The 13,706-nt window shown below is 36.7% G+C and overlaps 1 protein-coding gene across 20 annotated transcripts in view; it reads left to right on the top strand.

Moving 5' to 3' along the window:
* TENM3 (teneurin transmembrane protein 3) overlaps nt 1–13,706 on the top strand; it is a 502,889-nt gene that overhangs the window by 344,682 nt on the left and 144,501 nt on the right. For all 20 annotated transcript variants that reach the window (XM_075500260.1, XM_075500278.1, XM_075500277.1 and 17 more), the window contains one exon: nt 11,209–11,446. In XM_075500260.1, coding sequence (XP_075356375.1) covers nt 11,209–11,446 — 238 coding nt within the window. The remainder of the gene's footprint in view (nt 1–11,208; nt 11,447–13,706) is intronic.

The raw sequence follows: 13,706 nt of genomic DNA, 5'->3' as shown, positions 1-13,706 counted from the left end.
GAGGCCTCCCCCTCTTACGCGTTTCTCTTCTCTGACACAGTTAGGAGAAAAAAGTATTTAAAAGCTCTTTTGGAAGCTTGGTTCCCTGTTCTTTTGCTATTTCTCGTGATGTGCATATTCCTTATACTTGATAACAGATAGTGACCTACTGCTTTATTTCTCTCTTGCTCTAAGGGTCAAGCTGCAGTCTATAAGAATTTTTACCTTTAACTCTAGAGGCCAGGATTAAACTCCTTTTTTAAAAGTCAAGGCTGTAGAGTAAGCATCTCACTTCTATGTTTTCCATAAAAGTTTGGTTATTATGATTTTCTAATAAAATTGTATATGCTTTCTCATTTTTCTTAGAATTTTTCTCTTAGCTGTTCACTTTTGCGTCTCCTCCGTGTGTTATTCATTTAACCTCTTTTCTGTGCAATTCTACCATTTTTTCCCCCATGGTTTTCTTTTCATCTCACTGCCCCTGTTCCTTTTTCATTTCCTCCAAAGCAAAACATGAATCTCTCTTATCTGAGTTCTTTCAAATCTGATGAAACAAACTCACCTATTTGTGCTTAGAAGTTTTATATTGTGTTTTCCCATTCCTAGCTTATCTTTCACAGATTTTATTAGTGTGGCCTTGTGTTCCCAGACAAGGCTGAGCATGCAGAAATTAGTCAAGAATTTCATCTCTTATAATGAACTAATTTGGGGGCCTTTCAAACTACTTTTGGATTTGTAAATTTACAAAATGTTCAAGAGGCGCCATTAACCTTAACAAGTCCATGACAAAAATTCAGTTGACTTAATTAGTGAAGAATTTTCCCCCTGGTTCTTAGACTTGAGGAAATCTAGTAGTTTGCTCCTTCTTCATGAATGTTAGCCGTATGTCAGTAAAAGTCAGGTTTAGTAAGTAGTAAAAGAGCCTTTAGATGCTATTTTATTTATTGGGAAGAAAGGCAATTTTTTGCAGCACTGGTTGTGTCAGCTGTGAGCATTACGTAATCATGACTTGTGAGCGTATTTTTTCAGGTTAAAGGTTTTGAAAGTTTGGGTTTTTTTAACCTGTACAGTAGTAACTGTGCTTCTAAAGTAAATAGCTTTGGCAAATTGTTTTTCTTGGAAGTATTAAGAAATGAAATGAGAAGACAAAGAAAAATATACAGTCGTAGCTCACTTTGGATTAATGATTTTGGATAGGAACCAAAATTATCTAACACTTGAAAATGCTAGGAAATCTATTAAGAAGTCGTACATCAAACTTCGCAATCCATACCGCACTCCAGTTAAACATGTGGTAGGAAATGGGTACATATATTAACACACTGTCATTTTGCGTGAATCAGGATTGTAGAACTTACTCACCTTACAGCTGAAGCATGGTACTTCTTTTTTATATAATTTATTTATAATTCACAAATTTTGCAGTCAAAATTAAGTGACTGTCTGTATTTGGTATAAACATAAGGTGCTGGATGAGCAAAGCAGGAAATGGGATGCTCCACATCATCTTACCTGTGTTTTACAGGCAGGTTTTGGCTATGTTCTCAAAGATTTTTCAGATTCATTCCAGTCCCCTGTCAGCATTTTGGAAAGCTATATTTTTCCTCCCCCTACAAAGTCTTTCAGCCAGACTTCTCCATTTTTGTTTCACATTTTGTTTTCTTTTAATGAAAACCTGAATTCTCTGGTTAAAAAGCTAGTCTTCAATTTCTGGACTCAAAACTTATTTCTCCACTGATTTCCATGAGTAATCAGCAAAGAAGATTATCTGAAGCTAGCAATAATTGCATAACTTTCTCACTTCTGACTCTAAACAAGGAAGAAGGGTGATCTGATTTATGAAGATGCAGAAAAGTCTATTCTGAATAGACACAAGTGTGACTTTAATTGAACCCTATGGGGTCAGTGATCCCCAGCCCCAGGGAGTATTGCTCTGGGAGACTGCTATCCCCTGGGGAATAAAACCTGAGCCCACAGTCCTGCAAAACATCTGAATCCCATTGCAGGGAATCCAGGCCAAGAGCACACCACTAAAGGTTGCATCATTATATTTTGAATCTCTGCATAATGTAAGCTGTATGTCATTTTTGTGTCTCAAGTGAGCAAGCTTTTGTCATTTCTCACTGTGTGATAGCATCTTTTGTCAGTTTAATCTACAGGTAAATTGTTGGAAATAAGTCAATGACATTTTACCATTGGAAGGTTCTGTTTGATTTCACAGACCTCAAGCCCTAAAAAGAGCATAGAAATAATGTCTATTAGTATCCCTGCTAACTACTGTGTGGGTTAGCCTGGGGTGGAAGGAGATGGTGTTCACATAATATGACAGCAGGATTGTAAGTACACTGTTCCTTCTAGTTCATGCTGTGTGCATAGTTGCCATCATGTATTTTATGTTATATATTTTATTTCCTTTTCTTGTAAAGCAAGATCATAAGTATGTTACCCCAGCAGGTTAAATTTCAATTTACTTTAGCAGTGTTTCTGTACTTTTCTTTTTTCATCTTTCTTCTTAAATCCCTCTGGGGATAAAGAGGCCACTATTAGGAAGGTTGTTTGCTGAACTAGTTCCACTATAGCTTTTTTCACTGAAGCTGAAATATTTATCTCTGTTTCAGCTTTCATAAGGTGATTAAGCCATCGTCAACTCAGTCAAAAACCTGCAAAGTTTCAGTTTACTTTGTTACTTTAAAATGTCTGCCTTGTGGATGACAGCATCATCATCGGTTTTCCTTGATCCAGGTGAATTTGTTCTCCCAACCTGAGCTCTTTCACCCCATATGCTTTTGTAACTACCTTCTGCTAGCTGGTCTCTTATATGGTACCATGGACAAGAAGGCATGTATATATATAGTATTTAAATTAAACAGATTTTGCCTGCCATAATATTGACCGCGTGTTACATATGTATTGAAGGGGTTAATGGAGCAGTTGTAGGCTGGAGGTGGATATGTTGGAATGCTCTGAGAATCGATTCCAGCTAATGGAAAAAATATTTTAAAAGTGAGCTGGTTCAGTTCCCACAGTGAACAACAGAGAGTGAAAACAACATTTACTAAACCTTTCAGAAGTAAATCCTCCGATTTTTCCTTTCACTACCATTTGTGGAAGAAATGCCCGCTTTCTTCTCAATGGGCAGTATTTCTTCCCACAGTGTATTTGCCTTACTCTGTTAGGTATCAAGAGAAAGCTCTTTATGCCTTTGGACAAGAAAATATTTGAAAAATATGTTCTGTTCATATGTCCTCTAAGACTTAAGTTTTATTGACTTTGCACATTTTTGTTTAAATGGCAGGTTGACCAAAAATAACCAACCCTAAGATTTCTTCTCAACGGCCCCTAACTATCTGGTTTCCAGTAAATTGTAGAAGTTTTAACTATATGCACCTTGTTTTACAAAGATGGATGCTGCAAATGAAAATCTCTGTTGTACTTGGACTGGGGGGGAATGTTGCATCTTCTGATTTATCTGTGTGTCACCTTCATTTTAAAAATTAAGGCACGTATAAGATTTGGCAAATATAACCTGTTACTTGTGAAAATAATACATGATTGCATTTGTTGTTGTTGTTTGGGGTTTTTTTACTATATAGTTCTCATGCAGAGTTGAGGGTCTTACAGTAATATTTTTGCATTGCTAATTAAAATGATTATATACTGATTAAGGAAGAGTTTTTGTTCTATCGATAAACCTCACTGAAAAATCCAAGTTTTATTTTGCATTTGAGAATTGGCATGATTTTAAATGCAGGGCATATTTGTTGTGAACCATGAACAGTCTTTATGAAACCTGAAGAAGATTTGTGAAAACAGGCTGTAATAAAAATCACACATGCTTCATAAAACACTACTTGATAGATATCACTTGCACCATTAAGAACTAAACGACAAAGGATGTAATTTCAGTTCTGGCATGCAATATTAATCGAAAGCCTTTAAAACATCTTGCTGATGGGAACTATGACAACATGACATTGAAGAATTACGAACTAGAGACATCTATCTTAATCAGATTTTCAAAGTAAATGCCATAAAATAGAAAGTTATTTTATCTATCTTCACAGGGTCACATATCATATAGGGTATATAGCTTTTTAGTTTGTTTATGCTAAAAATACCAGGGACAAAAAATTCTGTCTTTCAAGTAAGTTTAAAGTTCAGTTCATATACTTTAGAAAGTTTTTGTGAAAAGATTGTTAGTAACTGATGGTTTCTGTTTGCTGCAGCAAGATTTCTAAAACATTTTGGAGAACTGAATTATAAAGCATAGCTGAGCATGCACAGATATTATCAGTATGAAGTTGTTGACGGGAAATACTTTGCTAAATGGATGCAAAATGGAAAGACAAAGTTACAGGTGTATCTTTAACCTGAAGTAACACTCCTGTAGATAGCACATCTGAAAGACACAACTGAAAGATATTGGTAAAAATATTTTTTCTTCGGTTTCTAAAGATTGCAGGTTTTGTGCATGACTCGTTTCTTTGTCTTCTAGCATATATTTAACTGGTAAAGAACAGCTTCCTTGTATTATAGGATATAGGAAATTATCAACACGTACTTTGTGGTTTAGAATACCAATGTTACGTGTTAGGGACTATCCTGCTGCCCTCCAGGGAGCTCCTGCTACTCCTTTCCTCTTGCCATCTGGTAGAACTTAGACAGACACTTACTATGTGTGCACCATGAGACCGTTTTGAGTTTCTCTTATTTCTAATCAAATAAGTCTTTCTTTCCTTTCACAGCAGAAGTCTTTATTTCTCTTTAAAAAGTAAAATAATGTTCATATTTAAAGAAAAATATGTAATGTGAATAACAAAATTCAGGTTTTCTTTATCATTTGTCATGGTTTAATCCCAGCCGGCAACTGAGCACCACACAGCCTCTCACTCACTCCCCGCTGGTGGGATGGGGGAGAGACTCAGAAGAGTAAAAATGAGAAAACTCGTGGGTTGAGATAAAGACTGTCTAAGCTGCACACGCAAGCAAAGCAAAACAAGGAATTCATTCACTACTTCCTATCGGCAGGCAGGTGTTCAGCCATCTCCAGGAAAGCAGGGCTCCATCACCCGTAACAGTTACTTGGGAAGACAAAACGCCAAAACTCTGAACATCCCCCCCTTTCTTCCTTCTACCCTCAGCTTTATATGCTGAGCATGATGTCATATGGTATGGAATAGCCCTTTGGTCAGTTGGGGTCAGCTGTCCCAGCCGTGTCCCCTTCCAGCTTCTTGTGCACTTCCAGCCTCCTTGCTGGCAGGACAGTATGAGAAGCTGAAAAGTCTTCGACTTAGTGTAAGCACTGCTCAGCAACAACTCAAACATCAGTGTGTTATCAACATTACTCTCATCCTAAATCCAAAAGAGAGTACTATACCAGCTACTAGGAAGAAAATTAACTCTATCCCAGCTGAAACTAGGACATCATTTCTTCCAAACTTAGGGTGCATAAGCAAGGCAATGCAATCTTTCAGAGCATATCCTGCAGTTAAATTTGCTGGTAGTTTCTCATTCCCGGGTCGTTTGACAGGTTGTCAGACCCTACAGGCAGCATACTGATGAGGAGACAAACATTGGCCCACTTTGATCAAGCTACTTGTATGACTTTTTCCCATTTTATATTATAATAGTATACACACACACACACACGCGTATCTTGATCAAAGCGTCCTTGTCACTTCTCCACATTCTTGTCACCACGTAGCTAGCACAGAAGCATAGAGTGCTTCAAGAGGAAGTCAGCAGCAGCGGCTGCGAGTTAATTCTGTTTCTACCTCTATGTCCATTAATTGTAAAGCAAGCAGAAAGGGTTAGTGCCAGCTGACAACAAATCAAAGTGAGAGGGCTCTCCTGTGGTGGTAGGCACTGTGTCACCTCATTCCTTGAGTTGAGTATGTGGTTTGGATCCTTAAAGCAGTTGTCAGGGCAGAGCTAATTTGGACTGGATAAGATTAAACAAATACTTGGGATTAACCACAAAATGAGCAGATACAGCAAGTTATCTTGGATTGCCACTATAGCTTGTAGTAAATGATCAGATAGAAAACTTTGAGTCTTGCACACCATGGCAGAAAAAGTACACTGAAGCAGTGGTTCATTCAAAAGACAGATCTGCCTAATTACAAATGAACACTTAAATATGCAATTTTTCTTTAAACCCATAACCTTCTTTTTGTTGTCATTAATTAAATACAGCTTCTCATGAAAGGTGCTCCCAGACCAGAGACTTCTGGAGTGAATGGTTTTACTTGCCTGCAGAATGAATGAAGCCCTGGCCATAGCGGTGCAGGTAGCCTGTCTTACCCCTCCGTAAGCAGGGACTTAAAAAAAAGAGCTCCTTTGGGAGCTCTAGGAATAATTAAGCCATAATACCCACGCTCTTCAATTTGCAGGGATTTCCAAGGTAAATCCCACTTCTGCTTACAGCACTTTTGAAGATACGTCTATGTGTCAATTAAGTAAAATTTCAAGTCCATCAAAGTGTTTTATTGAGGAAAGCAAACCAGTTCTTATGGAAATTACTTTTGGCTGCTAGCAAACAGGGGCTAGCAGACCAGGGACCAGTGACCTGGAAATGAAAGGTTATCTTTTTTGTTACCAATTTTCTAAAACATCCAGTCTACTCCAGCTGCTTACTTCTGGTATATATTGTGGATATTTGCTTTACCATGGCAGAGACTCTTCTAAAGAGAGGAAAAAAGGAGCAACCTGACTAGAAAGAGTTAAGACTCTCGCAGACATAGATATTGAATTACATTATGTTCATATTTGAAATGTTTATATCATAATGGAAGTCTTCGCTTTTGTGTTTGTCATGGAACCTCAAAGTTAACGTTAATTATACACTATTAAAAAGCCTAATCCTTATCAAATGGAAATCACCTCTTTTTCCTAGATGAGTAGCTAGCTGACAGGTCTCAGTGATCTGTCTGTTATAGAAAGGCTATCACACAAAATGTGCAACAAATTACTTTTTTTCATGGATACTTGGTCTGCTTTTCTCCTTCTGAATTAACCCCTTTCCCCCAAATGGCAGTAATCGTAAATGTCTCTCTCTCCTTACTTTTTACTTTCACATACGCGTTTTTCTGTATTATTTCATAGGCTGTTCAAATTCTGTAACAATTAAATGATAAAATTAATTAAATGTAAATTACTTTTTGAAAAAGAAAAGAGAAAAAGGTTTTGTGAAAGGCTACAGAGTGCATATAATTTACCCCTACAATTGAAATGGCTGCTTTGCTTCACTGTGGTTCCCTAGGGTAAATAACAATTTAAATATGTTTTGAAAAATTCGTATCACTGTAGTAAGACAGCTTTCTACCCTATTTCTTGTGACTTTTCAGAGTTCTGTACATATGTTCGCATGCATAATTATCTGATACTGACTTATGCAGCAAATGCCTCAAAAATGTGGGGCTTTTTTTGTTGCACCTGAACAACTTGAATACACAAGCTGGTTGCTGGGCCAATTTGCATTTGCTTCTTGCTGCAGGAATCTTCTCTTTAAGATGAATGGGATTGCTCTACAGTCATTAAGGTCTAGACCGAACAAGGAAGTTTTAATTAAAACTTACCATTTTTAGACATAGGCCCACCTGTACCCATACCTGCTTATTTTTAGTGTAAACCAGACATTCTCATTTAGATTAAATCAATTAGGATAGCATTTAAAATCCAATTTAAAACAAAGCAACTGTAGCTTTCTGCAATAGTTTTTAAGTATTTCAGGACAATTGCGCTTTATCAGATTTGAACGCTCTTACTTCTTCCTGGTAGTCTATAAGAAACTCCCTCTGTCTTTATCAATTCCTTAATTATGAAAAGCAAAAAAACAGTACTTTTCTGGCTGTGATGCTGATTTCTCAGGAGATTGGTGTGAATCACTTAACATATACGCTTCGGTTTCCCTGCATGTGCAATGAGAATATTTTCATAGTGTCACAGGGATGTCGAGAGGCTTAGTTACTACGTAAGACTGATGGCTTTGTGTGAAAGTCACAGTAATACTGAAAGCTGTTCTTTAGCTATTAACTCCTTAAAAGAGGAGTGAAAAAAGGGAATCTGGCTCCGGCTTAAGAACAGCATTCAAAACATGACTGTTGTGATGATTATATCTTCCCCACAAATGAGTGGTGCAAGATTGAAGTTTCTGTTAGAAATTGTGTGGCAATCAGAACTGTGGGTTCAGGAAATCTGGCAGATTGAAGAAAAGATCGAAAGAGCAGTCTTCAGTGATCTCTCATTCAGAGTGACAATATAGAACTGAGGAAATTGAGAGGAATATAGATTTTAGCTCTATTGATTTATGGAAAATCTAATCTTGTTAGGCTCAATTTTACCTGTAGCTCTTGCACAATTAGAAGACGAATAAATCATTCCAGATTTTTTCAGGCATTTCTGATTCTGTGGAGGCTGTAGATTCCCTGCCAATTAAAGTCGCCCTCAGATACTAGAAAGTGTCACCTGGCAGCATCCTATGGAGAGAGACAGTGGGCTTTGAGGACGTGTGATCTTTGCGAAGTTGCACTTGTGCTCTTCTAGGTCCCTTCTAGCCTGCACCTTATGGTTACAAGCTCATCCCACAACTCTTAATTTATTTTATATGTTACTCTGTAGTTTCAGTGTCAGTAATGTTTATACGTTATATAGCAGAAGCACTTTGTAGGTTCATAGTAAATTTCTGGGGGAATAATCTAAATCCCAAACAGTGGCCTGAGTAGCTGGCCTATGGGCTGAGGAATACAGTTTTGCTCCTCCAGCATGTTATTGGTGTACTTACAAGATCTATGCATTTTTTGGGGTAGTGCATAAATATCCTTTACACAGCCTTTACTATCCCTTTTCCTCGCAGGTAGAGTGTGTGGGAAGGTCTGACATCTACCTGAGACAAGCCTGCAGGCCTGGCATAGTCCCCTTACTCACACCCTCCTTTGTGCAAGAGAACAACATTATTTTATCCTCTGCTTTGTCTTTAGCAGAGGATGGTGCAAGATCTTTAGTACTAAAAATGATAGATTAAAAGATTGATTTTCAGCTAAGATTTTAAATGAGAAGGGAAATTAATGAAGAAGAGGGATGTCAGAATAATGTTTCAGCTGGTAGGAGCTGCAGAGGAGGACGGTGTTGCACTGATCATGGCAACACTGGTCAACAAGGCTAAGCAGGTAGGAGAGGCAAAAAAGGGAATAACAAAGACAAAAAGTCAGGTCCTTAGGACAATTTGGACTAAGTAATTCATCTGATTAAAAATAAATTAATGAAAATTATTTAATTTTGCTTGTAATTTTTTCTGTTGTGTAATTAATCATTTATACATATATATATTTACACATGCACATGTGTAAATATTTACAGACACATGTGCGCATATATATATTTATATATACACATACACCTATATATTATAAAATATAGGGCCACAGTTAATTCTGCGCCAGCCGATAAATAGCTTGTAATCTAAATCAGATAAAATTTTAAGTAGACATGGGGAAAAAAGCCTTTGCTAGTCTTTGCTAACTTTCTTTTAGCTGGCTTGTTGAAATGTGGCTTGAAGCCCTTGATAGGGATTGTAATCACATGCAGTGACACTCTTTGTGTCGGGGTTGGTAAGGACAAAGCTGATCAGTTGTATCCTTCCTGGAAGGTAATTTTTCATTAATGTATTAGGTATTTGGTGTTGAAAACCTTATTGGCAATGTAAATGCTGTCATTATTTTAATGATAGATTCAGCATTGCTGTTGTTTGTGACAAAAGTCGTATTGACCACACAAGATAACTGGAAAGGAGAATGGGGTTCTCAGAAAGGAAATTATTCCAAAGGCTGAATTTTCTGTTTAATCTTAGCACGTCTATTCCTCAAGATTCTCAAATTTTCTTATGTTCACAACATGAGAAATTACTCACTGTTCAGTTATTTTTATAGTAGTCACCTGTAAGTTATTGGAAACATCTGTTTCAACAGAAATACTTTTCCTGTGTTCTCTGTACCGATGTATTATTATTGGGTTTGTAACAATTTGCAGTGATAACCAGTTCCAAACAAGGAATTGCTTATGAAGACCAAACAACTAATTTAAAAACTACGTGAAAGCATTTACACTGTGAGCAAAGTGCAGGCCCTCTATCTTCTGCTCTGCTTAGGACTTGCATTTGTATTATTAAGTATGTTCTACTACATTAGTTTAGGAAATAGATTGCAATTTGAATTACATATTGTTAAGTGTTACATTTTTAAGTGTCATCAGTCATTGCTAAATCATGATAAAAGAAGTGTCTTGAGGTTTTTTTAATTTTGTGTTCATTGTGTCGTATGGCAAGGTTTGTCTTCTATTTATGACTTATTTACTACTGATTTTACAGAACAGATTGTTAAAACCTAACGTCAATGGAGGTATTTGACTGTGGGTTTTGCTGTTTTGAGGTTTTGGTTTTAAAGCTTTATGGGTGTTATGTGCTTTGGTTAAGTCAAAAAATATTTCCTTTTGTTCTGATGACCTGGATCTCCGATCACTTGTGACTTACTCCAAACTGTAGTTATATTGCATAGTGTGAAATTGGAAAATCTGTTCTGTGTGTGTTCTAATGGTTGTGACGGTCATTAAGTATATGAGTCTTCTGACGTTGTAATCAGATGTGATTCAGTCTGTTAAATATCCATGAAGCAACATCTGCTTCACAGAGTGACCTTCTGCTAAAGAATACTTAGCATCTATTAGCAGATCATAGTGCAGATCTGCCTTATTTGAAATGCACTAAACTAGAGTAGTCTACTGCTGTTTAGCAACTAGCTTGTAATAATTTATTGCAGTTAAATAAAGCTTAAAAAACTCCATTAAATAATTATAGGGATTATATGCATTTCGAAAACCTTTGTGTTCTACTAAAATTACCCATTTAATTTCAGGGTTGGTTTGTTAAAAAAAGCTGAAATCTAAAGGCACATTAGGGGATCTGTCAGATGCTATTTTCTGTAGGTGTTAATAAAACCAGATTAAAAAAAAACCTGAAACAAATTAAAACCAAAAGCAATTTTACCATCTGTTGTATATTAATTAGAACTTGGTGTATCAAGGGTAAACTTGCTCTTAGAGAATGTCACAATGTCTGCTAATAGAATAATATGCAAATATATTAGATGATAGGATTATGTTGAATTTCTCATTCTGCTTTGGTTGTAGCAAATGCTAAGATGGTGTATAACGAACTTCAATTTTCTTTCTTCTTAGAACAACCTCCAAATAACCAAGGCCAGTCGACCCTGCAGCCTTTGCCACCTTCTCACAAGCAACATTCAGCACAGCATCACCCATCCATCACCTCACTTAACAGAAACTCACTGACAAATAGGAGGAATCAGAGTCCGGCCCCGCCGGCTGCTTTGCCCGCCGAGCTGCAAACCACACCTGAGTCAGTCCAGCTGCAGGACAGCTGGGTCCTTGGCAGTAATGCGCCACTGGAAAGCAGGTAATTACTTAGGTACTACTACAGACTCTGGCACTTCTAAAGAAAACATTTAACTTGATGAAAGATGAACAGCAGCTAATACTTCCCCTCATTCAGCAAACAAAACTGAAAACTTTTCAGTACTAAAAAAAAAATCTATCCTCACTCTAAAATCCACAATGGCACTCTTTTCCCTTACAATGCCTATTGCAGAGTAATTGGACTCAGAGAGTATATTAATTTTTCCAAACAAGCATTTTCCTTCCTGTTCATAATCTGTGACTTTTGACTGTTTGAAGAAGTTTCTTGCCTTGCTTGCCAGATATGTTATGTGTCAAATATATACTGCCATACAGATCAAACGTCAAGGAACTTTCAGTAATACTTTTTAACTCTTGTACTTGGTCCCTTTAAAGAAATACCTATGTGAGGCTAGGTGTTTATTAAACTTGTCTAGGATTTGGTGAGACAAAAGAACTCACTTAGTTCTGGTATAATGATAAATTTGTCCTCATTCTTTTTTGTCTTTTAGAATTGATAACTGGCTCTAGGAAAGAAGGACCTAATATAAAGGGTGACACTAGCTTCTTTAGATGCAGAATGATGTATGATGCAGAATGATCTATAAAAAAACTTTATAGGACTTACTGGCACAGAGCTGAATTTACCTACAGTGATTAATTAATACTCATGTAACACTCAATCAGCACTAATTTTTTGTTAACGAAAGCCATAATATTCCAATTTAGTCATCAAACTGAGCATTTATAACTATATTGAAGCTGACAGTAATTCTTGAAAATGTTTATGAAATCCCTTCAGTTCATTCTTTGAATCCCTTTAAATTATGTTTTGTAGTGAAGTAAAGATAGTCCAGCTGATTTTGACTAATTCAAAACATACATAACCTTAAGATTCTCTGTTAGGTAGTTTTGTCTCCATAGATGTTTCAGGCAACTCTTCTGTCAGGCTGTTGCAAACAACTATTCCTTTTCTTGGTTTTCTTGGACCCTCCTGTATTGCTTATGAGTCAGAGACACTATGTAATAGGATTCCACTGAAAGGATTCATCATCATACTCGGACAATTTAGTACATTAAGAAAGAGTTTTCTTATAGAACAAATACGTTTGTAGTGGGAATAAGATGTTTGACCTTTTCCAGACACTGGTTAATCTTCAGTAGACGGGTAAGGTCTTTGATGTTTGCTTCTATTGCCATATATGTTTTTATTGTGTTTATAAAGAAAAAGACATAGGACTTGAATGAGAATACCACTTCCAACCTGGAGTAAATATTTTTGCCAGGTAGAGTCTTTTCATCTTTTAAATGTTCCTGATGAAAAGCTAAGGGTATTCGAGTGTTCAAGTTTTGAACACTTGTGAGCTGAAATGTGAAAATTTCACATAAAAACTGACAGAGCCCTACTATGGTTTCTCTAATAGTCTCACTTGGTTGGAACTCTGGAGGTGAAGAACCCAGCTTATTTGTCATTGATTTTTCCCTTTCTGGTTAAGGTTCCCTACTGAGTGTGATTCTTAGGCTCAGTTTCAACTATATTAACAACTTTGTGATAGGTCTCTTCCTTCATCCTTTTCTCAGCCTAAAAGAAAATTCATTTCATCTTTGGCAATATTTTAGCTTATGCCCATAGTCAGCTTCCCCCCCCCCCCCCCCCTTTTTTTTTTATTGGACTTAGATGACGGCCATTTAGAGGTACAGAATGTGAATGTCAGCATATATACATAGCTATCTTTCTATCTCTGTAGGCTCATATTGGTGATAGGTGACATAAAAATGACATACAACTTGCTGTCATGTATAGCTGGATAGTGAATAGGCTGGTTTTGTGTATAGGCATGTAGGTGAGAGGGGATGTATTTGCAAAGCCTGGGGGAAGTTTTAGTCCCTATTGTTTTGCAGTAGTAATGGAAGTGACTTCGAAATATATATTTCATAATATTGGATTCAGTTGTATATTTAATAGAATATTCTGCAATTTGGCTCTGTGTAGAGTTAATACTTTTGTGTAAAGCATTGCTGTTATGGGTTAAATGGATGAGCTGTGAGGTGACAGATCAATAATGTCCAACAGAAATTCCAATTTTTGGTTTTTCTAAATATAAAAAGACTCTTTGCTTAAAATTTTATGAGGGCCTAAAACTGTAACTTGGATTACATGAGTGCTTCTTTCATCTTTGATGCCGTCTTTGAATGACAATGAGGTTACTGAGCAGTGGCAGAAATTCTCTTCACTCTATTGGGGCTCACTAAAATCTACA

This window comes from Mycteria americana, chromosome 4 (assembly GCF_035582795.1).
Source record: "Mycteria americana isolate JAX WOST 10 ecotype Jacksonville Zoo and Gardens chromosome 4, USCA_MyAme_1.0, whole genome shotgun sequence".
Classification (NCBI taxonomy): Eukaryota; Metazoa; Chordata; class Aves; order Ciconiiformes; family Ciconiidae; genus Mycteria; species Mycteria americana.
Note: the sequence above shows the minus strand (reverse complement) of the source record. Positions and strands in the feature narration are given on the sequence as shown.